This window comes from Barbatula barbatula, assembly GCF_947034865.1.
Source record: "Barbatula barbatula genome assembly, chromosome: 6".
In the NCBI taxonomy this organism is placed as follows: Eukaryota; Metazoa; Chordata; class Actinopteri; order Cypriniformes; family Nemacheilidae; genus Barbatula; species Barbatula barbatula.
The window spans coordinates 17,098,983-17,122,370 of NC_136765.1; the positions used below are offsets into that span (position 1 = coordinate 17,098,983).

General features: G+C 38.3%; 1 protein-coding gene across 2 annotated transcripts; it reads right to left on the bottom strand.

Annotated features, from left to right (window-relative positions):
• Window positions 1-409: 409 nt before the first annotated feature.
• On the bottom strand, window positions 410-23,270 carry larp1b (La ribonucleoprotein 1B). 2 transcript variants are annotated; one of them, XM_079458716.1, is made up of 18 exons: window positions 22,509-23,270; window positions 18,075-18,145; window positions 14,795-14,854; window positions 12,786-13,008; window positions 11,135-11,257; window positions 10,764-10,926; window positions 8,757-8,901; window positions 8,477-8,651; window positions 8,072-8,310; window positions 6,785-7,147; window positions 4,851-4,968; window positions 4,261-4,418; window positions 3,933-4,039; window positions 3,677-3,840; window positions 3,436-3,580; window positions 2,933-3,042; window positions 2,271-2,398; window positions 410-2,162 (listed from the first exon to the last, which is right to left on the bottom strand). In XM_079458716.1, exons 1-18 carry the CDS (start codon window positions 22,867-22,869, stop codon window positions 1,752-1,754), a joined length of 3,264 nt encoding a protein of 1,087 aa, XP_079314842.1. In that variant the 5' UTR covers window positions 22,870-23,270; the 3' UTR covers window positions 410-1,751. The 2 variants fall into 2 exon arrangements, with proteins under 2 accessions (XP_079314842.1, XP_079314841.1); XM_079458715.1 differs by having other exon boundaries at window positions 12,786-13,011.
• Between the last annotated feature and the right edge of the window lie 118 nt (window positions 23,271-23,388).

Consider the following 23,388-nt stretch of genomic DNA (forward strand, 5'->3'; position numbering starts at 1 on the left):
GACCACCAAGCACATGCGTCAAAACAAAAGATTTGGATAATGAATGTGCTTAACGTGTTATATTTACCGTTAGCTAATCGCTACAAAATGCTACATTTTGAACAAAACGTGTCCATTGACCGATATCTTGCAATATCAGCGCTATGAATTTAAAAATTAAAATGTTTTATATATGCATGCGTGTTTTTTTTGTTTTGATTCATCTTAGGAAATGTAAACAGTACTTTTAAACTATAAAATAAAAACATATACACACGTATTTATTTGGATTCAGTCTTTTAAACCAAACACAAAATATTTTTGGGTTTAATAATTAATATCGGGTTTTGTCCAAATCAGACTTCTTTCTTCACATCGATCTTAATAACTTGACTTTAAAATCACAATTGACATGATATACACAAATATTGGAGTTTTTATAAACAGTTTAATATATTTTATATTTTTTTTACATTTTACAATTTATGAGGAAAGAAAATTTGAAACCGACATGCATACCAACACAAGCGCACACAAACAAAATATCACAATAAAATGAATCAATAAAATATTTCAATTGATTGAAATTAGAGAGCTGGTTCTAATTATTTTTATGTACAGTTTTTAAAGCAAATATGATACAATCAAGACATCAATTCAGTGTTTGATTAATGATCGTAAGTGAGAAAAGAACACTGATTTAATATAATCATCCAAGATCCATCCTTGAAATAAAGATATAACGCAAATAAATGTATTCTCTGGGTGGCCATGTTTGCAGTCATCTATACTCTCTCACTACTAACAATAAAAAAAATATTAGAATCAATTAAGCTTTTACAAGAGAGGAAAAATAAATTATCTAAACTCCAATAAAATTCAAAGTATTTAAAAGAAAGAATAATTCCTTTCAAAACAGAACATTTCTTAGAAAACTTCAAGTATACAGATGTTTTCCAAATTAAGTCAAAATTATCGTAAAAGGTCATCAACATGTCTTTCTTCTCTCCTATGCACCTAAACTGGAGTCTGACCTGTCTCCATAATGTGAATGGCACAATATTTATACTTGTAAGCAAGAACAATGTGTAGATATCATCACTTTTCACAATCCCTCACCACGCTGGGTCGTACTTTTCAAATATTTAGCCTAGACACTCAGCTAATCATAAAAGCGCATAGAACTTAGAATTCCATCACAGTCATATTTTCTACATAAGCTAAAAGAGCAAAAACGCAATAGGTTATATATAGTGTGTTATTGTGTCTCAACCATATTAAAGTTAGATTTTGATGAGCTTTTTTTGAATTTTTAAAATAAACATGTGATCTTGTCAGACACACAAACAGATGTGTCGCTCAAGACAGGCACGTGCACAAATTAAAAATACACAATACAGATAAAAGCCAAGAGATTATTATGAATGTCAAGAGAGCTGTATGTTTTGCTGCTTTTGAAATGTAAGGCCTCGGCAAAGGTAAAACTAACAAAAAAAGGGAAAGAATGCATATTCTATAAACCTCACATTAAAACAAGTTCACCGTGAGCGCTGAGGATTTTGCAATGTACTACTTATGCGGGAAAAACAGAAGAACAAAAAAAAAGATGTTACAGAAGTTAACCTATCCAGAAATGTTCTCGTGTGACAAACATAATCTGATTTACTCTTCAGTTTGTTACGACAGTTGGTCTTTGCTCTAATGGTTGACTGTCTCCTTTCAAGGGCTATAGCTCTAAAGCAACTCAAATACTGTATAGTGTAGCAGAGGCTTCATTTTTTTGGCTGTTGGCCATCTATGGTTTTGTTTGCTGCTGCATCTCCTTTGCGAGCATCTGATGAGGTATTTTTCTTCACATTCTCTTTGGGCGGGGCTTTCGTAGCAGCATTGTTAGACGTGTTGTTCTTGGTAGTCGAAGGTGTTGGTTTCTGATTGGCCAAAGCTGATTTGGATGACCCTGGCCCCGATGATTGATTGGATGGGACTGCTTTCGTTGTAGTTGTGACGGTGGTCTGATCAGTTGAGAACGCCTTATCCCCTCCTCCAACAGCATGTTGATTGTCTGTAGAAGCCTTGGTAACCGTGGTCTGTTTTGATGATGAATTGTGCCGTCTACGTTTTGGCACGTCTCCTGCGGAAGACAAGTGTGCTTTTCTTCTCACTCCTTCCTCTCCCATCGGTGGCTAAGTAAAAATAAATGTTATTTCCATTTCATAACACCAAATACTTTTTAAAAAAATGAATAAAAAATGAATTCGGCATGAACACTTTTAAAAACCATCCATACTCACATCCACTCTGAAATCATCAATGCTTCTGAATTTCTTGAGGTATTCTTGAAGTTTGGGGTCAATGGTCTGATTCTTCATTTGAGAATATTTCAGGAAAGCCCAGAATTTCTCCAGTCCATATAGTTGACCTACACACATCAAATACAAATACAAAGACAGTGATTACTGTTTCTACACGGAAAAAATCACTTCAAAACTTCAAAAAATTGGCAAAACCTCATTACAAGTACATTTGAAGATTGCTTAAATAAGACAATAAAAAAATACGCAGGGTTCAACAGAGTAAGGATTTATTTCAGGCTAATCATTTTTATTTCCCCTGACAATTTTTCACAGGTCAAACAAGTATTATTATATTTTTTTGCAGATATACAGTAGGTAGAATTTATAAAGTTGTCCTTATACTTCATAGCAGGTTTTTTCATCACGGCTTTTGTTAGAAAATTATAACGATGGCATATGATGCCAATTACAGGTTGATCAGGGAAAAAACAACCCTAATTTGAGAGAAGAAATGGCATCAGGACATGACACAGGCCGAACTTGAACAGTCCAGTTTAGGTTTTAATAATTCAGTTTGGTCAATTGGCAATAGGTTAGCAGTTCTTGTTGAGTCCTTCACAGTCTCTCTCAAAATTACCATGTCCAAATAAACACCTCACCCCTCTCATAGTCATTTATGGTCTCCTCCTGGAAGTCCTTAAAGATATCCTGTCTGAACCTCCTCTCCAGTCCATAACTGTAGAACCTGAACAGACACTCCAATCCATACCTGCAACAACAACCAAAAGTAAACACTACAGTACTGTTGGTTTATTTCAGGTAACTCTTACCAGAGTAATTATTTGCATATAGAACAAATCTGAATACAGAAAATGCACGGCAGAAAGAGATGGTTTCTGGAGGTTTGCACATGTACTGGTCTTATGGCCTATTCAGACCAAGTCTAAACTTTTTGTATGTAATTATTAAACATAATATCTATATTAACATAAAATCCTTAGTCAGAAATATTCTAGAATGAACAAAATTATCGTAACCAACTGTCCAACTGTAACCAAATTATCAAACCAACTGTCCGCCTGTTTACATTTGTGACCTTCTGGCTTAAGGAATAATACTCAATGCAAACACAAAACACAGAATACAGCCCAAACACCCTCACCTGTAGTTCTCTTTGCTGTCCTCCAGGGAAAACTGCTTAAACTCCTCATACATCTTTCTGTTAAAGTTGTCTCTGAGGAAGAAGGACCAGAACCTAAAGAGGGTGTTCATCTCCTGAGACTGACCGACCCCCAACCGCTTCCTCTCTGAGTAAAAAAAAACATTGACATGAGGAACTGGCCTGTTGATGGCAGAAGATTAGTACAAGGGCTGCTTGTACAGAAACCAAATCATAATTGTACCATTAAGACAGCGGCGGCGGTATTTGTGGTAAACTTGCTGGGTGAAGCCGGTTTCTCTCAGGAGCTCATGTGAAGGATGCCAAAACTTTGGCAGGGACTGAGGGGTACAGCCGTAACTGCCTGATAATGCTGGAGCTCCTTCTGATGGAGATGCATTTGAACTGCTGTACAAAGGAAACAGGTAGTGAAGTTAGACGAAAGACAAACAGTGACTGTCTATCAGTGATGTAACATCAGCATTTAGTTAGCCACAAACCTGACAGAGGAAGTGCGGGGTCTGTGTTCACGCGAGTCCATCACCCATCCTACGTGGCACTCCAGAGGAGGGTTAGAACTGTGCCGAGTTTTCCTCTTTCTGGGTGTCTTTGAGGGCAAACAATGAAAGAAAAATCATAAGAGACATGCAGATCACAAACATAATATACTATGTAGCGACGAACAATGTGTGTCTACACTCAATGTGCCGTTGTGCAATTCCACGAGAGTTCCACAACAAGTCACAGTGTAAATGCTATGCTATTAGTCTGGGCAAGCATGTCCACACAAATGTTCTTCTGACAATAACCTACAATTTGGCAACTTACATGTCCGTCAAAGTTTCCACTCTCTTTCATGACAGGGTAGAAACGTGGAGTTTTGGTAGGGTCCTGTCTGCCAGGGGTGCGTGGGGTACGAGGGGTCCGGGGCACACTGGAGTCTTCTGGGACATCCGTGGGGACAGAATGAGCCAAATTACACTCATCTAAAGCAGAAAGGAAAAAACTGTTTTAGAATTTAAAAAAAGGACATTTTCAAACAAACTTTTATAAGTTGCATATAATATTTATATTTATAATATCTTTTGATTAATATTATAATAAAATATTATCATAAACAAATTAGTTTTTTATTTGTGATAATATTTACATATACAATATGACATAAAATATTAATTATATTATAAATATTACCACAAATATAATTATAAAAAATACAACAATAAAAATAATATATTATATTATTATAACAATGTAATAAATATATATACAAATAATTATAAAAAAAATTTTTTTTAAAAGTTTAAATACAGTATAGTTCTATATGATTTAAATAATAATATATCAAATAATATTGTTAAATTGTACACATAAAATATTCCATGATTATCCCATAAAAATGAGATGTGTGCAATCACCTGCTTGTGATGGTGGAGGGGGCGGGATTTCCTGGTTGGGATCAACAGGAATTTTAGGGGTCAGAGTTTCAAACTCGTCTTGGCTGATCACGTTAAGCTTTTTAAAGTTCTCCATTTCCTAATAATAGGAATAAAACAGACATGTTGTAAAAAAGATCAAACCTGTTGCTCTTTGAGGACTGACAGTATAGAAACTACAACTGAAGCGTATAAATACAAAGAGATACCAGTTGAGTGATGGTTTTAAGTCTTCTGAATTTTAAGAAAGTTAAATTATCACACCCTTTTCATTTATCGACACAGGGAAGCAAGATAATGTACCATAAAATCAAACCAATCCCAGACTGCAGATAAAATCACAAACCAGCCACTACAGGCTTTGTGTTTCAGCCTCTATGGAAAATGAGGTCATCACTACTGTGAATTTGAATCCAGGCAGTGCACTTCAGTAGATTTCCTGGCATTATTTTAGAAGTTACATCTTTATAGTCCATCACTCTGATCATAAATTGCCATTTGGCCATTCAAAGTGATGATGCACCTGTTCTACTCAAATCTTTTATGGCTATCAGGGGGTATTAAGTCTGACTGGGGTTTATATGAGGAGTTTTAAAAGCATATCATTTACATTAACAAAGATAAACAGCCTGTAAGTTTCTTGGTGCAGACTGATGTGTCAAATTGATTTATGTAAATGCATTTGGTTACAAGAGAACCCGTTCATCTTGTGCATAATTTATAGTATGTAGATAATTTCAATAAATAAACCGCACAAGATCACTTAACTTGATGTCATAGTACGAATGATATAGCAATCTTAAAAAGTTTTGAAGCAAACGACACGTGAGCATTCCTGTTGTTTAGCGCAGCTGTTTATCAGCTGTTTGTACTTGAAACTTCAGAAAGCTGAGTTTTATTGCAGACCTTGGGACAGTTAACACAGGTGTTAAAACTCCCATAAGTGGGTATAGAAGACATCACCGATACCACAGGTACCACTGAACAAACATCCTTTGAATTTGTCACGTGTAGTTTGAATCGCAAAGGAAAAACTCTTTAAGAAGATTAGGAATACATTTTAAAGAAAATGAATGGAGACCAAGGTTGTCAAATACGACACCCCTGCAAGTGTTTACTGTATCGAAATAAGAATTTTCATCACTGTAAAAAATGGTTAATGACTATAAAACAAGTATAACTGGACTTTTTTTAAATTTCATTTTAAATTTTATTAAAGCTCAATATTCTCCAAGGGTCTGTTTTAAATTTAAAATAAAGTGGGGTTTCTTCAAGTAAATAGCTTTCTTGTCTGATTGGCTGACCATGAAGGGTACATAAAAGTTGATATATAAATCAAACTACTGCTGCTACACACATTAAAATCTGCGTGAACCGCATGTAGTGATCACTTTATTTTGTATTGTGACATTAAACTGGAATCAAATAGTACGATTCAGTACATATTTGTTTCATCTTTGCACTGTGCACAATTTGATTCTTAATAAACAAGAATCCCTTTGTGTCACAATGAAATTCCAATATTATGATAAAACTAATATATCAAGCAGTCTATTTCATTGTGTCAGTCTCTCACTTTGTCTGGACATTAGTTGAGAAATAGTCTGACACATCAGCTAGTCATTTTATTTCCTTTGAGATATGATCTCTTACGCAAATCTTTCAGCATATTTCTATAACCACAGAGCCAGTGAATGTCAAGTGTTTGCCCTGGAAAATTCCCAAATTAGTGCTGAGTGTGAGCATCTAACTGAAGCCAACAGCTGCTGAACCAACATCACATTCAGCACAATGTTCTAGACTACATTTAGACTCGGCCGAAACCAATAAACAGCAAACACATCTGTTTTTTTTTTCAACATTTTTAAATGGACGTGTCTAAAGTTTGGATGTGTGCATTTTGCCTCTAATCTCACCTTAGTATTGGTACACTCTTGCGGTCCCTCTTCATTCGTCCAAAGATCCTGCTCATAATAGAACAATCCATCGTTAATGGTTTTGGCGAGGTCAACTGTAATTTTAGCCCGTGACACGTGGTTTCCTGTCCGATCGCCCCCAGGGTGTTTCCGCAGGTGAGGGGGGGTCTGAGTAACGATCAGGATCTTGTTTACGTCTCGGTCGTCAAGTTCATCGTCAGAGTCGTCGTCAGACCAATCGGTGAAATTGTTCTTGCGAGGTGCGGCGAGTCTTTCCATTTCCTCATCAAACAGGAAGTCCAGTTCTTCCTGGTCTGCCTCAGGCTGCTGCTTTGGGCTGGACTGAGCCAATTCTGGATGCTCCTGAAGCAAACACAAAACATTTGGTTTTCGTAAGTCATGCATCTAGACCGTAACGTTGCGTTTATGTTGTCACATGACGGCGTCACAAGGCATTAATGCATCCATTAGCAGCATCCATACAATTATTTTTGTCCATGACCGTAAGATAAAAATAAAACTAAAAGCAAGGAAAATACTCAACTGATGAAGGGAACAACTCAAGAGGAGAAAGAGGAGGGGAAGAAGGAGCATGAGTAAGAAGAAGAGGAGTTATTGAGGTTTGCACACCCACAGGACAATTAATGGTGTAATGGATGGAGAAAAGGTTTGATGGATGAGTTTATTGTTATTGTTATTAAAGAACACAGAAAAGTGTCCAATTCCTGTGCCAGTAGCGGCACCAAATTAAAGTTAATAACACTCATTCTGTCTGCTATTGGTCAGACTAGCAGGTAGCGCAGTCCCAAATGGGGGGGGGGAGCGGTGACATACTATGCACTCAACCATGTGTGTGAATTTAAGAAGGGTAGTATCGTCCCAAGTGGAATACCAAACGGTTTTATACTAAGAGGGAAGTATACTGGTTTCCCAGACGAGCGCAAGGCACAATGCGTGTGATTAAAAGCCAACTTGTTCATTGTACATTTAATGTAGTTTTCATCAGATAATAGTCATCATCAGATTGAAACGTTATCACTCTGCAGAAGAGATTTGCATGAGCAACGTCTGATAGCCCCACCTTCCCACCTCACACTATTTATACTACAAAATGCCATAGAATAGTGCATAATAATTTAATAACGATTTGGGACGCACCTTCACACTATTGGTTACCTTATTCTGTTTCAGCCCACTCAAGAAAAAAAACGGAGATTAACGATCTGTTTAGGTTCTAGTGGCTCAGAAACTGACATTAATGTGTGAACTCTCACCACTGGTGAGTACCTTGCTTTTTCCTGAAGATTTTCTGTGCTGTTTTTCCACCTGTATCCACGGCTGGGCGTCTGGGTCAGAATGGCTGCTGGAGCGCTCTTTAGGGCTGCTCGCATCTTCACTAGAGTTACTTCTAGAAGGAGAGGACTCTTTCGACTGCGGTTTGCCTGTGTCCGTGTCAGTGGTGTCGCTAGACAGACCGTTTACCAGAACGGGTTCATCTATGTGCTGATTGACTGGGGAGGATGACACTGTAACCACAGAGAATAAGAGATGTTAACCAAACCAAATCTGGAGGTAAGAAAGAAAGAAATAGCACTTTCTTAAACGAATAGCACAATAAAAGTATAATTACAAAAATTTCATTTAAATAACAACAGAACAGATTACAGAGCTGAAATAATGAAAAGGGTGAACCTGAACTGAGAGAGGTGAACGTCTGTCCTGGGATGAACTCTGGGCAATTAATAAGCTGGGTGAAATCTGTGCGTGGGGAGTCCAGAGAAGGACCGGGAATGGGCCAAGATTCTGGCTCCTCTTTCCTACGTATCTGCTCATCGACCAGCTCCACGACTTCGCTGTTCTTTACCGCCTGAGTTCACACACAAAACTAGATATAACACAGGCTAAAAACAACAATTTATGTTAACATATGTTGTCTGTGTCCTGAAAGTGTAGGGCAAAGGTTAAAGGTCACCTCCTTAATAAGGTTGATATCAGTGGTGAGGGCCTGGACTCTGTGGAAACTGGCGATCAGAGAGATGGGCAAGAAGCCTTTCGAATCCATCTTCCTACGCAGGAAAAAGTCTCTCTGCAGGTTTGGGAGGCTAAAGTAGTATTCGCTAAAAACAAACAACAAACAGAAACAAAAGATGTTATGTTCTGCAGTTTTGACAAAACCACTGTCTGCTTTTCATGTTTGTGGATTCACAGAACTTACGGTGTTGCCATGTTTTACATATGAAAACCATTTTTCAAACTTGTTTGGCTTAGGCTCATAAAGCAATTTATGTATTAAATTTATTAATGTGGACATGTAAAGTTTTTTTTGGCGTTTGGATTAATTCCGCTTTATTATGGGCTTTTCTTGTATGCTGATTTTCCTCATAAGATCTGGCAAGGCGAGTAAGTAAACGCCCATACTTCTTTTCATATGATATGTCCCTGATTCACTATTAAATAGTGTCTTCTGAAGACCCAGAGCATTACAGTCTTGCTCCGTAACCACGGTGACTGATGCATGACAGTAATTATAAACTGTGCAGTTGTGCCTGTGATGGGTGCCATTGCAACACACACGTGTCTCTGGCAGTATTCAAGTGACACAAGGTGCCGATGATAACCTGACAGCAGGATCACCTGTGTCTTAAAGCCATAGCTTCACAATCACTGCTCATTGTCATATTTAAATACCATTGTAATTCTCAAGAAAATCTATCAACGAGGCATTTGGCAAAAGTTAAAGGTCTCTAAGCATATGCATGTTCTTGCAAAAGCACCTTAAAGGCAGCAGAAGTTGTATCTTCAGGGATGTGACTGATGATTGGATGACTGTCAGGCGCTTCAACCAATAAGACATTTTCATACCAAAATGAAATACGTTCAACTATTTTCCTGTAAAAGCCAAAGTGGGTCCTCCACCCAGAACACACCTCACATTCCAGCAGCTTTAGTCAGGCGAGGTTGAGACGCCCCGAGTGCTGAACACAATTCTGGGAAGTTTCAGTGGAGGTGTTGTGCAAGTTATGCTGTTTAAAAAACTGGACTGGGAATACATCCAGCACAAGGGATTCGAAAATATACAGGCAACATTTGTGGCTATGAATACAAATGATCATTTTTATATTGCATTGAAACAGAAAAATGACAGAATTTAAAGAAAATAAACGGGGTGTTTTCCCACCGATTTGTGACCACTGCTTTAATTTTTAGTTTCCCCAACAATCACTTGTTATTGTTACAAATCTTAATGTTTTCAGAAGTCAGAATTCACATTATAACCAGCTGCCAGTCATCAGCCACAGAAAGGTGTGTGTGGCACTCGTAGACTTTAAGCTTGTGAAGGTGTTGACACAGTGTTGAGTGAAGTAAGTTTAGGTGAACCGTGAGAAGACTTAAGAGCAGCAGGAAACACGCATACAATGAAATCGCATGTGCAAACAAATACTTATTTTAATTCCACACTCAGAATTATCTTAAACTAACTAAGAGGCACTTACACAGTGTCCTACTCCCTGATCTCACAGAACCCTTCCTCAACAGACAAGCTAAATTAAGGACAGTCAGGAATGCAGCGTCTGCTCCACCTGCTGGTGGTAATGTGTTAAACACACTTTTAAAAATACCACAAAGCACCTAACTTAAAGGCACAGTTCACCCAAAAATAAACATTCTGTCATCGTTTACTCACCCTCGAATTGCTCCAAATCTATATAAATGTATTTGTTCTGATAAACATACAGAAAGATGTTTGGAAGAATACTTGTAACCAAATATTTATTTGCCAACCTAGTACCAATGGTAGTCAGAAAAGCCCCAGAACTGTTTGCTTTCCTACATTTCCTACATTGTGTTCAACAAAGACATCTCTCAAAGTATTTTGTCATAGGTCTATAAAATGGTGCACCCAAATGTTATTAAATTTAACAAAATTCAAGCTGGAAAAGCATTTTAAAATGTAAGTCAAGGGGGAACCTGAACGTACATTTGGCGTTTGATGTATTCTTTAAGCAGGTTCTCCTCAATCGTATACATCTGCACACGATTACCGTCGTCATAGTAATAGACCATGTTACTGTTCAAATCAGCCGGAACTGAAGACCCATCCTTGTAAGACTCCCGGAAACTGTGGGAATGGTCGTAGCGACCTGAGAAGAGAAAGAACAGAAAAAGCAATAAAGAAAAGGAAGGTATTTTAGTTTGGCTGTCTGGAATACTCTATTCTGATTGGCTCATCTCACAACCAATTTGCTACACTGTGCTGTGTAGGATTATATGTTTCAAGGGTAAATCAATATTTCATGTCCATTTATGAATTCGAAGTAGTTTTGTAACAAGTAGGATATTCCGGGGTACCTCGGCCACGACCTCTGCCCCGCCCACGACCTCTGCCCCGGCCCCTAGGACCTCCACGGACATTACTGCCCTCGCTGCGAATGCTTGCCGTGTCATCAAAGAAATCTCTTTCTCTTCTCCAGCCTGTGGAACAAAAAAGTCACAAATAAACAGAGATGGTCAGTGCAATTTAAAGTAAAGTTCTGCATTGGGATCTGAGAAGACCCTGTCTACAGCTATGGACTACAAATCCAGTCGCATGGTCTTCAGGCAGCAGGGACTCAAAGTTTGCACTTGACCATTCCAAATGTAAAAATGTACTTTCTGTACATTTGGTTGGTGAGCTAGAAATAATAAAAACGCTTTTATCCATGCTTTATGTCCTTGGCACATGACCTGCCATTATAAAAAGATAATTTACCTCACACAACTGTACATCTAAAAGTACTTAAGGGAACATCCAGTTAAATATACATTTCAAAAATACAGAATGAGACAGTTAGTGTGGTGGTGTTAAGACTTCAAGCTTTTACGTGTCTGAAACCCACCCAGTCATCATGAAAATGTTGTTAGCGCTTGTCTATCTCGCTTTTGGCTGAAGATTTCTGTTGGTACACGTGTGATCATGCTCAAGTTCAAACATTTGTTTCCCACGGTGTCTTAAAGGTGCAGAACTCAATTTACACGTAAAGAAATGAATAGTCATAGTGACATATCATATGCCAACACAAATAAATAAAAATAATCATAAGAATGAGGGAGTGGTACAAGAAAGTGAAGAAAAGGTAAGTTGAAGTTGCTATACAAGTATAACACAAGCTGGAGTCGAACCTCAGGCTCCATGAGCTAAAGATTCACACGTCAAATGCTAGAAACGTAGCAAAGGTGCCAAATCACAAACTGTAATTCATAAAGCACGTGCCCCTCTCTCACTCTCTCTCTCTCTCTCGTTTTCTTTCTGTGAGGGGTGATCATATCACACGTCATGTTTTTTATTAGCTATTTTTCGGTTGCCGAACATTCGGTGCATTCCTACTTTGGACAAATATGAAACTAATTATACAAAATGCAAATCACTTGGAAAATGGCATTTAAAACTTTTAAGGGCCTTAATTTTCTCTAAATTTGTTTATCAACTTTTAATACTTTTAAGACCCTGCGGACACCCTGGAGCTACCAAAGATGATCAAATTACACAACAGATTGATATATAAATGTTATTTTTCTTTTCACAGAGATTTGAATATTAAACTAGAATAAAACAAAGGAAAAAAACGGAAACAACTGGCTAGATTAAATCATAGATAGCGCTGGTAGTTAATACTGCTTTTAACACATTTATTAACAAGTGGATGTAATAAGATCTGTTTACTGGTTATGTCACATGACATTCGACCTACATCCTATTAAAAAACCAGCAGAAAGAAAATAATTATGTTTGTTTGAAATGGTAGTTGGTTTGGGTGCAATAATTTCCTAGGAGAACTTTCTTTATAATTTCACATACTATATATAATTAAGTCTTAAATACGTTCGTCTAACATTTCTATTCACTTCTAAATGTTATTTTGGCTGTATGTTGTTCCAATGTTTAAGTTTGTGTTAAAATTTTTTAAAACCGAACGTGCTTCGTAAATTCATGTAATGTTTGTAAAGTATGTGGCTGTCTCACCTCCTCTCCTGCGAGGGGCGCTGCTTTGCGTCTCCTGTCCATCCTCTGCTTCCTGATCATTTGAAAGTCCTGTGATTGGATCCGACTGCGCCTCCCTGTTCTCCTTACTGTCACTTCCATCACTACTGCACTCCTTCTCTCTCTTCTCTCCTCCGGAAACTTTCTTTCTCTCCCTCCGGCCAGACGGGCCCTTGCTCCCGTTTGTATTGATCACATTCTGGTGCTGCTAAGGGACACAATTATATCAAGCTAGTAAATTCAAGCAGTGGTTCAGTAAGTAAAACCCAAAAAGGCATTTTTTACTTTGGAGTTAACTTTTCATGCCTCTCTATTATAAAGTTTCTTAATTTTGTAAAATCATACATTTACACAGTTACATAAACCCCTTTCACACATACGGTCTTTACTGCTAAATTACCAGAAAATTTGCTGTAAACAGATAATGTGTGAACAGGATCTTTCTGATAAATCAGTACTCCCAATTTACCAGTAATAGAAATTGTAACATTTCCGCATAATTACCAGTATGAGGACGGCACAACGTGAATTAAGATACAGGTAAAACCACTTTACAACGAATGATGCGCTGACTGTATTGGGCCAATCACACTCTAACGCAGATGACGCGACACCAAGCTGTTTTACTTCCCTCGCGTTTAATAAGGCTATTTGTGCATCGTCACAGTCATCAGCATACATGCAGATTCGAACGACAAAACATAAAAGGTATCACTCTTCGGTCACAGAAACAAAATAAGAAAAAATTAAAGAACAGAAGCCGGCGGAGTTCTCTCATCTCTCATTATGTTTCCCCCTCCATCTTGACATGCCGCCTCACACATGCCCAGATCTTGATTAACGTAAATACACAAAGTGACCGTACACTGTTTACACCACAAAAGCGTGGCACGGCACTTTGTATTTGTATTAAGAGCAAGGGTATGATCCAAATATCAACAACATTGTGTTTGTTTGGATAAAATCACACCCCAGCATATTTTCTCGGTGTATTTGCAGCTATTTATATGGAATCTTCCGCTTGATGACATAATATAACTGGCATTTTGAGACAGCTGTGAGAACACTGTCTTACCAGTCAATTTTATAGAATGCCGTTGCTTGTGTGATCAGCACGTTTTGTATTTACCATCAATTTACCAGAATGACTTCACCAGTAATTTACCAGCATTGCTTTATGAAAAGGACTATAGCAACATATTTTGGCAGCTCTAAAAGGGACAGTTCCCCTAAAAAAAATGTAAGTGTAATTTTTTCTGAAGTCTTTGTGTGATATTTGTGTAAGAACTTAAACTGAATTAACTATTTATTTAAAACAAAACGGATGTCCTGTCACACATAAAGGAACCACTTTAGGCTCTATGCGAACAAAAATGTTCTCCTGTGTATCATGGTTTGATCCATTTAAAGGCAATATTTCCTATATATTTTTTTCCTGGCCATTATTGTATGGTGCCAGAATTATATAAACAAACATATCACTGCTGTCGTTCTGAAATCTTGTATCTCCTTATTTCTTGCTTTTTTGTATTTTTTTTACATAAATCTTTATTATTAGTCACCCTTTATGTTTGTCACTCCTCGTCTTTAGAAATATCCAACCAATACAAAGTATTAAAAAGTGCTTATCAACTTAATCATTGAAAAAGCACAGTGTTTTTTTCCATTTCCTGAAAAACTGGGAATTGGGCATCTGGACAGTGACAAAATGTTTATTATAACATAAGGGTAAAGGCCACTGCACATCGAGTCAGAAATTTACGTCTGAAATTTCCCCACCATAAAAAATGTTACAACCTCACGTTATGTCAATCACATTTACACACTCGCTCTGATATTTTCGTCAGTCATCAAAAAAAATATTCCGCATTTTTCACATCCGTAACAAGCATTTTGAGAGGCATTTTGAAAATTCAGAGATTGAAATTTGGGACTCAATCAGGTTAAAACATAAAATGTTATATAATTTAAAACGCAAAAAATTCCTTCACCTCCTTAGTGGCGATCTCTCCTGGCGTAGGCCAATTTGTGATGTCACTGAAGTCACTCGACTGCAATATAAGCAAAAGAGAAGCAATGTTAAGAATTCAAAAAGAAGGGTATAAATCCTTTCTTCTGCAACATTTACCTTACAAAACCTAAAATAAATCTCACATTTAACTATATTTTCACATAAATATTTTGGCAAAACTTACCATGTATAAAGTTGAAGAATGCTGGCATTAGATCAACACAAACACTTAGTTGTTTCACTTACATTAAAAAACGTGTATAACTTGCGCAAAAAAATAAATTAATATATTATTATCTTATTTGTCTGATATGAAAATGCACAAGTTTGTATAGTGGAGTAAAACACTCCTCAAGCACAGTTTCCACCCTTGACTTTTCCACTTTGTAACACACAAAACACTTCCCAAATATGGAACTATTTTTGTGGAAATAAAAACGAACGCAAACTTTAAAAAACTAACATAAAATATACAATGGGAAAGAAGAGAAACACTTTGATAATGAAAACAATAAACTTTTACAATTATGCATTTGGCAGACGCTTTTATCCAAAGCGACTTACATTCCATTATCCTATACATTTGTTTCTAAGCATGTGCAATCCCTTAGGATCGAACCCATGACCTTGGCGTAGTTAGCGTCATGCTCTTACCACTGAGCTTCAGGAAAGCTGAGATTGACATGATTTTCAAACAAACTGCATTTTTCTTAACAAGGCGAGCCTGATTTGGATTGTCAGCTCCCTGACCAAGAAGTCGATACTGAAGAAAGTCCAGCGGATTAGAGAGCGATCTGCATGCGGTTTTCTGTATTGTTTTGTTTTAGTGTTTGTACTTAAATTACTTTCTTATTTCGTTAGTTTATAACCACTCTCACACACTTAAGAGTGGAACATGCGCTTCCAGGCTCCATCACGCCGGAACAACAAGCCAACGTCGAGTACATAAAGGAAAGATATATTCACATGCAACATTACGTGGTGGGTTTGGAGGCAGTCAAGACAGCGGTCTAAAATTTATAGTTACAATGATATCTGGGAAACGAGATGCCTGAGTTTTTAGAAGAATAGAATAAAGTGTTATGTTTTTAGATCATATTTATAGATTATAATTGTGGAGGCATTTTCTATATTGTTTCTACCTTTAAATGTTTGTTTGTGTTTTAATTTGTCGCTTCTACCTTTCTTTGACCTATTTTATGAAGTTATGTGTGTATGTATGTATGTATGTATATATATATAAATCAAATGAAAGAGTTGTTTGCAAGAGGCAGACTTCATTGATAAAACACTCTAAAGACCTCCAATTGTGTTTTGTTGTAGCGTTTAAAAAACATAAATGTAATTTGAATGTATTGATGCTATTTTATAAGGTGTACTTTTTGTGAATGTAAAGAAAGGCTTATAAGGGCACTTAATTCTTCAGGAGACTGTATGCAGTAGTGACATCATCCTCCTCCTCCTCAGCTGGACACAAAAGTCACCCTCAGGAAAGTTAATGTAGCCGTGATAATAAAATCGCTAAAAGTATGCTGCAGCAATGTTTTCATTTACCCCATTCATTTTTCTAAAATTTTCATCCAATAGTCTGTAACTTGTCTTCTTATTGAATGTTATAATGCATGTTGTTCGTTTATGCTTAAGAAAATAATCTTTATCGTCCATAAAACAATTCCTGACCAAACATAGCCAAGTAAAGACAGAATTGCTACTGTACAGGCATACGACTTTTAGCAATTTTCTATATTATCTGAACTACATTCATTAACCTAAGGATGGGGAGGATGATGATGAGGAAGACGCTCGGATCCACAACGTGCATGTCTAACCAACTTCAATACCAATTACTAACTAAAACACTAACTAAAGAGAGAAAGTAAACACTTTCTCTAGTGTTTTTAAGTAAAAACACTAAAAACAACAGAGAAATGAAATCGCTCTCTAAAATCAGTTCAGTCTCAACTTCCTTGTCAGGGAGCGGTCAATCATAAACAAACTATCCAATCAGCATAACGTGGCCATAAGTCCCATAACGAAAACTTGAGTAGCGTAAACAGACACTCTGAAAGTGCAAAAGAAAAATATAGAAGCGAATTCACAAACTACTATATAGGAAAACGAGAGTTAGAAAATGATTAAGAAAAAATACAGTTTATTTGAAAATCATGTCACAGTCTTGCAATTGAGTTTATTGTTTTCATTATCAAAGTGCAAATATTTTTGTTACTTTTTTAAAGTTTGCTTTCATTTTTATTGGCACAAAAATAATCCCAAACCCTATGCAGGAAGTGTGGCCGTCCCTTTCTCCAAGATCATTTCACCTTCTATTACTGGAGGAACGTCAATCATTCCTCACGCAGCAAAGCAACCCAGAATTCCAAGTGTCATATCCGATTCCACCACCGTCCAGAAATGGGTCCTGGGTGTCCCAGATGCTAAAGCTGGACAGTCAAAGCTTAATTTGTAATGGAGTGTCTCGGAGTTTAATGGTGCAGGACACAGGTTGGCCAACTAACCCAAACCCTCTCACATGACCCTCAAAACCACTAATAAATGTGGTACAGAAGACACGGAAAGTGCTGGTGGTCATAAGTGTGCAAGAAACCTGTGGAGGGTCATGTAAGTGGAGTTAAACTATCATGCCCTGGAGTCACTCATGGGGACGACTCCCCTGCCCTGCTAGGACTGAATTTGAGCCCTGTGTGTGCTCTCTCTGGAATGTCCTGCTGAGGTAAAAGTCAAAAACTCATGTGCTGACTCTGTTGACCATTTCACCCAGACAAAAGACTGAACATAGAGAACAAATAACCACTTAAATACAAACACGAGCTAAGCTGCTCTGTGACTGGCTGACGCTGACCTCTGATCTAGACTCTGTTACACAAACAGACTGGAGGAAAAACTGTGAGTTTACACAAAAACATGAGTGTATTTGCATTTACATTACAAATGTGGCAAACGCTTTAATACGAAGCAGCTTGCGGGGCAGTTGGGGAAAAATTAAGATTAGTTCTGGTCATCTGAAATGGAGTAAAACATCACTGTATTTGCAGATTGCAGTTTACATTGCATTGCATTTTCTCAGGAAAAACTGTTGTATAACACCATTTGCAATTGTACTATTACACATATCAACAGTTGTGCTTACCTGTGGTGTCGTCCCCACAACCAAATCGCTAATACTTACTATAATATTTATTATATAAGGTAAATGGGTTGGTGTTGCCTCAACTTTATACAAAGCAATGAGAGTGCTTTACCTTGCTGGTCTTTCTGGACCTGGGTTTGCTGGCACGGACAACTTTGGCAGGACTCTGGGGATCTGTGGACACTGAACAAAAACACTTTGTTTGATGTAGTTCATTACAGAGGGATAGAGAGAAAAAGATAAGATGACAGTTGCATGGAACATTCAGTTAAAGATATGAGGACTCTTGACACTTTAGAGACGTTTACACTTTAAACCAACTTCTACATGTGTTACAGGCATTTGTACAGTAATCACCTCTTAAAGGGATAGTTCACCTAAAAATGTAACTTCTTTCATGAATTACTCTTGAGTTGTTTTTTTACTACCGTGGTCATTTTTCCTACAATGGGGTCCAATAACTGTTTGGTGATAAGCATCCTTCAAAATATATTTCTCTGTGTTCATGAGAACGAAGAAATGTATACAGGTTTGGAACAATGCAAAGGTGAGGCAATGATGACAAGATTTTGGTTTTTAGGGAGAACTGTCCCTTTAAATTAACTTCTAACGGTCTTCTGATAAAATTTTGTGCACGCATCAAAGACAGTTAACACACAAGGCCTAGCTTATACTAAAACACCACAGGCAAAAAAAATATAGCTTTAGTTAATTAATAGCTCCAAGTATGACCATAAATACTGTGCATCTTAATCATGTGACTCATGAATGAAGACCGAGTTTTGTCCTCTGAAATGAGATTTGCCCTTACGGTTGGGAAATCGTGATGAAAATCTACCCACAATGCCTCTCGGAATCTGCTGGTCAAATCCGAGCAAGTGCTGCGTGTCAATTATTTGAGAACGGCAACATTAAAACAGATTGTAAAGCCACACGCCAGCACCTGCACTGCAAGGTCATACATCCACATGAGTAAAACATTAACTTCCTTTAAAAGATGGAGCAGCAGCAAACAACATTTCAACGAGGGCCGGTGAAAGTGGATTGATCTGGGGTATTCAGATCCGCTCCAACACAATGACATGGCCCCTATGGGTTTTGTGCTGTTGTTCACACAACCAACAAAGCATCGGGCCCTGTTCTGTGATAATAGAGATCTAGAGAGTCACAGAAGCAGTGTTTTAAAACAGGAAAATGATTGCTAATCTTGCCATAGTCTTGCCTAAGATCAGGATTTCTAAAAGGCGTGAAGCTTCATGCTAAGGAGCCAAATGATGACAAAACCATTTGTTTGCCTTTCGAAAGAAATTGAACTTGTATCCCTTCATTGCAACATTAGGATCAATTGCACGGTTTAAATTCTTTGTGGTGATGAGAAACAACTTAAGTCTTAATTAGCTATTTTAGTCTTAAGTGATCCCATCGAACCAAAGCATTGCCTTTAGGGAGAAACAAACGTGCTTCTTGTTACATTGTTGTAATTGCTTACAAAACCGGTTTATTTTTGTACAAAAAAAAGGCAGAAAACTGTCAGAATTAAACAGGCAATAGAGAGGGACGCCCATTCCTGGGAGTGTCTGGGGTCCTTTATCATTACTGAAAGGATGGCCTGTATGATAAGGTGCTGGGCGCTTGCTGACAGTGTGGGGTGTGACCAAACACTCAAACTCACTGATACTGCCCTGCCTGCCAACACCTTTCTTTCACTTATTGCCGCCCGAGGCAGAATAACATTATCCAATGTAAATTATCATTTAAATCACATTAAACATAAAGCCAAAATGAAGCAAAGGCAGTTTCTATTCAAATCATAGGCTAGAATTTGAAATCTATCAACAGCTGCAAAAGAGCAAAGCTTTTTTTCTCAGGTAATCGTAAAGGGATAGTTCACCCAAAAATTTAACTTGTGTCATGAATTACTCAACCTCAAGTTGTTCCAAACCTGTCTTTGTTTGGTTGAACACAAAAAATGTTTTGAAAGAATGTTAGCAACTGACATTTCTGGGGACCATTGACAAAAATATTAGATTTTTTAGTGCACTAGAAATTGTTGCATTCCTACATTTCACAAAATATGTTATTTTGTGTTAAACAGAAAAAAATACAGTAGTCAATGATGCCCCAGAAATGTCAGTTGTTAACATTCTTCAAAATCTTTCTGTGTGTTCAACCGAACAAAGAAATGTATACAGGCTTTGAACAACTAGAGGAAGAGTACATCATGACAGACTTTTCATTTTTGGGTGAACTATCCCTTTAAGTTTGTATGGACATCATTGAAGAAGTACTTTTTCTCTTGCAGCTCAAGACAGCTTAGTTCCTAATATTTGACAGAACACAGCCATAGCTGTCTAACAAAGTAAACATTTGCATACTATGCTATATCTATGCTACGTCCAAACACAATATTGTCACAACACAAGCCCCGTGGAGTGGCTTTCTATTCTCAACGTCACGTCATGTGTACACACGCGAGTTCCACTGTCATGATGCTGAGAATGTTAAAATACACTTGTCATCTAAAGGTCGGACAATACGTTGGTTTATATTGATTAAGCTGTGCTAATAGTGATGATTATAGATTATATACTATTATATACCAAACTTTCATGGTTACAAAAAATGGTGGTTCGGCCCCATTAGGCTATTGCCAAAATCCATCATGTTGCAGTACTCTGATCATTCAAAATGCACACATCCCCAAAGGATCAACCTGAGAGCCTCTCTCATATCGCTGTCCCTTTTTCAAATACTTTGAATCACGACATGTATCCCACTTTGCAGAAAACACAAAGACATGGCTTAACAATGTCAGTGAGATCTTCAGTGCTGTTCATTCAGCAACAGAGAATCTAAAACAACAATGTGCACAATGCATATGGGATGATAACAACGGCCTGTGCTGGCTTGCTGGTCTCGAACCACAATGGGGAAATGTTTAAATATGAGGCTCTATTTAAAGCTAGCATGAAACCAGCAAGTAGGTAGTCTTTAAAAGACTAAGAAACAGAAACACAAACGCTATTACACAACTCAGAATGTCTTCTCTACTTGACAAGATGCGCATTACCCAAAACTAGATACAAAGAACAAAAGTACAACCAGTGTATTTGGGTATCAGGTTCCAATCGGACCCACCCTTTTAACCAAACTAGTGCCGTCTCCTCGGCTATGCACAGAAATGAATGCCTGCAAAAAAAATCTTCTGTTCTTATTAGATACTAAAATGGGATTGTCACCGCCAAGCTCATGAACAAAACCTGCGGATCAGCATCTGTTATTTAAGTCCGCTGAACTGTCGTCCAAGAAACTTTCGCTACTCTAAACGAATCGCAAAAAAACAAACATAACGGAGAATATAAATTTACTTTTAACAGACTTTATGAACACACTGCTCGTGTAAACAAATGCATCACAGGGCCTTATCATAATAGGCAGCATAAAATACAGAGTTTAGGGAGTGGTCTCCCTGCTTCATAATTCATAAACTACAATAAAGCAACACTATACTCTCCTAAAGTTAGAACAATCAACAGGTAAGCGGTCAGTGCTTTATTAACACAGGATAGAAAAAACACAGTATGTGTGGGCTTGAAGCAGGAGGGTGTAAAGGCCTAGATCAGCTCCTGCTGGAGTTGCAGTGCTCAGCACTACACGTGCTCCCGTGCAACACGATCAGATGGGGTTAGGAGGGGGGCTAAATCTGCCCGCATCAGCAAGTCTGTCCAAATACACCCAAATGACCGAGGCACACATGGGTCTGTGGGTAAAATTATGTGGGAACGGGCGTTTTGATGGGCGTTTATTCCCCACCACCATATTTGGTCACAGTTATGGCAGGAGCTCGAGGCTTCCTGACAACAAGACGTTTTTTTAGCAGCCACATAGATTGAATCAGCCGAAAGCGAGTCAAAGCGATATTTGAGTCACACGCGAGATGCCAGATGATATGATCAGGATATCGGGTCGTTTTATGTATTATCAAACTTTAACAGCGGTATTTTCAATCAGGCAAACCAGGGCAGCACAACCATATGTTCGGACCACAGGACACGCCGAAACTAGTTTTGGCCAAAAACACAACGGCTTCAGTGATAAAACGCGTATTTCATTAAAACCCGAGTAGTTTGATTTTCAAGCAGTTTTCCTGCATTAAGGGATTATTACAACGTTCTAGCCGTGTGGTTAGCGCGATGCTACTGCTAACAGGCCACGCCCCCATTCATGATTGGTCCGTTTCTCTGACCATGTATGAAAAACACACTTTACGGATATGGGCACAAAGTTTCTGAATATTTATTAAAGGGACATAATGCCCACAGTTATCATACGTTTCGATTCACGGGTTGCACAAGTATGTGAAAGAGTCCATAAAAGTGATTTGGTCGGAGTTTGTGGGCCGCTGCTGGTTGCAGTAGCACACGCGGCTAACCGAGCACATGTGTGCATGGAAATAAATGCTGCGAGATGCATAACGCAAATGTGTCTGTTGTGAGCATAAATGATATTTCTTACATACACGCGTGAGATCTCACATGGGCCGTACCTGTTTGTATGGGGCTGTTAGTGGCAGTATTAGCAGGGCAGGAATTCCTCTTCGTCCAAGGGTTGACTTTCGGCGGAGGCGCCTCGATCACTTTCTTCTTGTCAGTTTCTGTCGCTTTGGGGCTAGATGCATTCTGTTCGTTCTCTTTGTCGTTGGTGCTGTCCGCGCTCAGTCCATCCGCTTTGCTTTCCATGACCCCTTGTTTTTGATGTTCGCAGTCGACTTGAGGGGGATCCTGCTGCCCCTCCTCGTGGCTCGCTCGATCAGGTTTCTTGGGTCGATCCGTGTTCGACTTGTTTTGGTTCCCTTCACCCAAACAACTGACTGTCACGTCCAGGTTACTCGCAACTTCTGTGGACATGGTTCAAAGGAGCAAACGCCCACACGTGGATATTTTCCCCGACCCGTAAATATGTTATTCGGCGCAAATAAAGAGAAAGAGTCGACTAACGCCGTTGCAGCTAGAGCGCAAGTTGACAGCCAGCAGCTTGAAACACGACGGAGAGCTGCATCGGACTTTTCCTTGTTTTTAAACGTCAAAATGCTCGATCTCTTAAAGAAGCCATATCGTCCGATCACAAGAACCGATCATATCGCAACGCAAGTAAAAGAAACAAACGCTTTACCAAGGATTTCAAACCCACTTGTCGATTTGGCTCATAGGCAAGTCACCTAAATAAAAGGAAATACTACCAACGGCCACGAGTCATTGGGTAAGAGTGTGTTGCGCCTCTCTGTTGCCCCTATCGGTCGATCTGCGGTACTAAAGGACGGCCAGTTGAACGTGGTTGATCAGAGCCAGTCTGACGTGGCCTTTCCTCCAGTCAACACACCAACTCACGGTCACAAAAAGCTAAAATCATACAGCCAGTATCACACA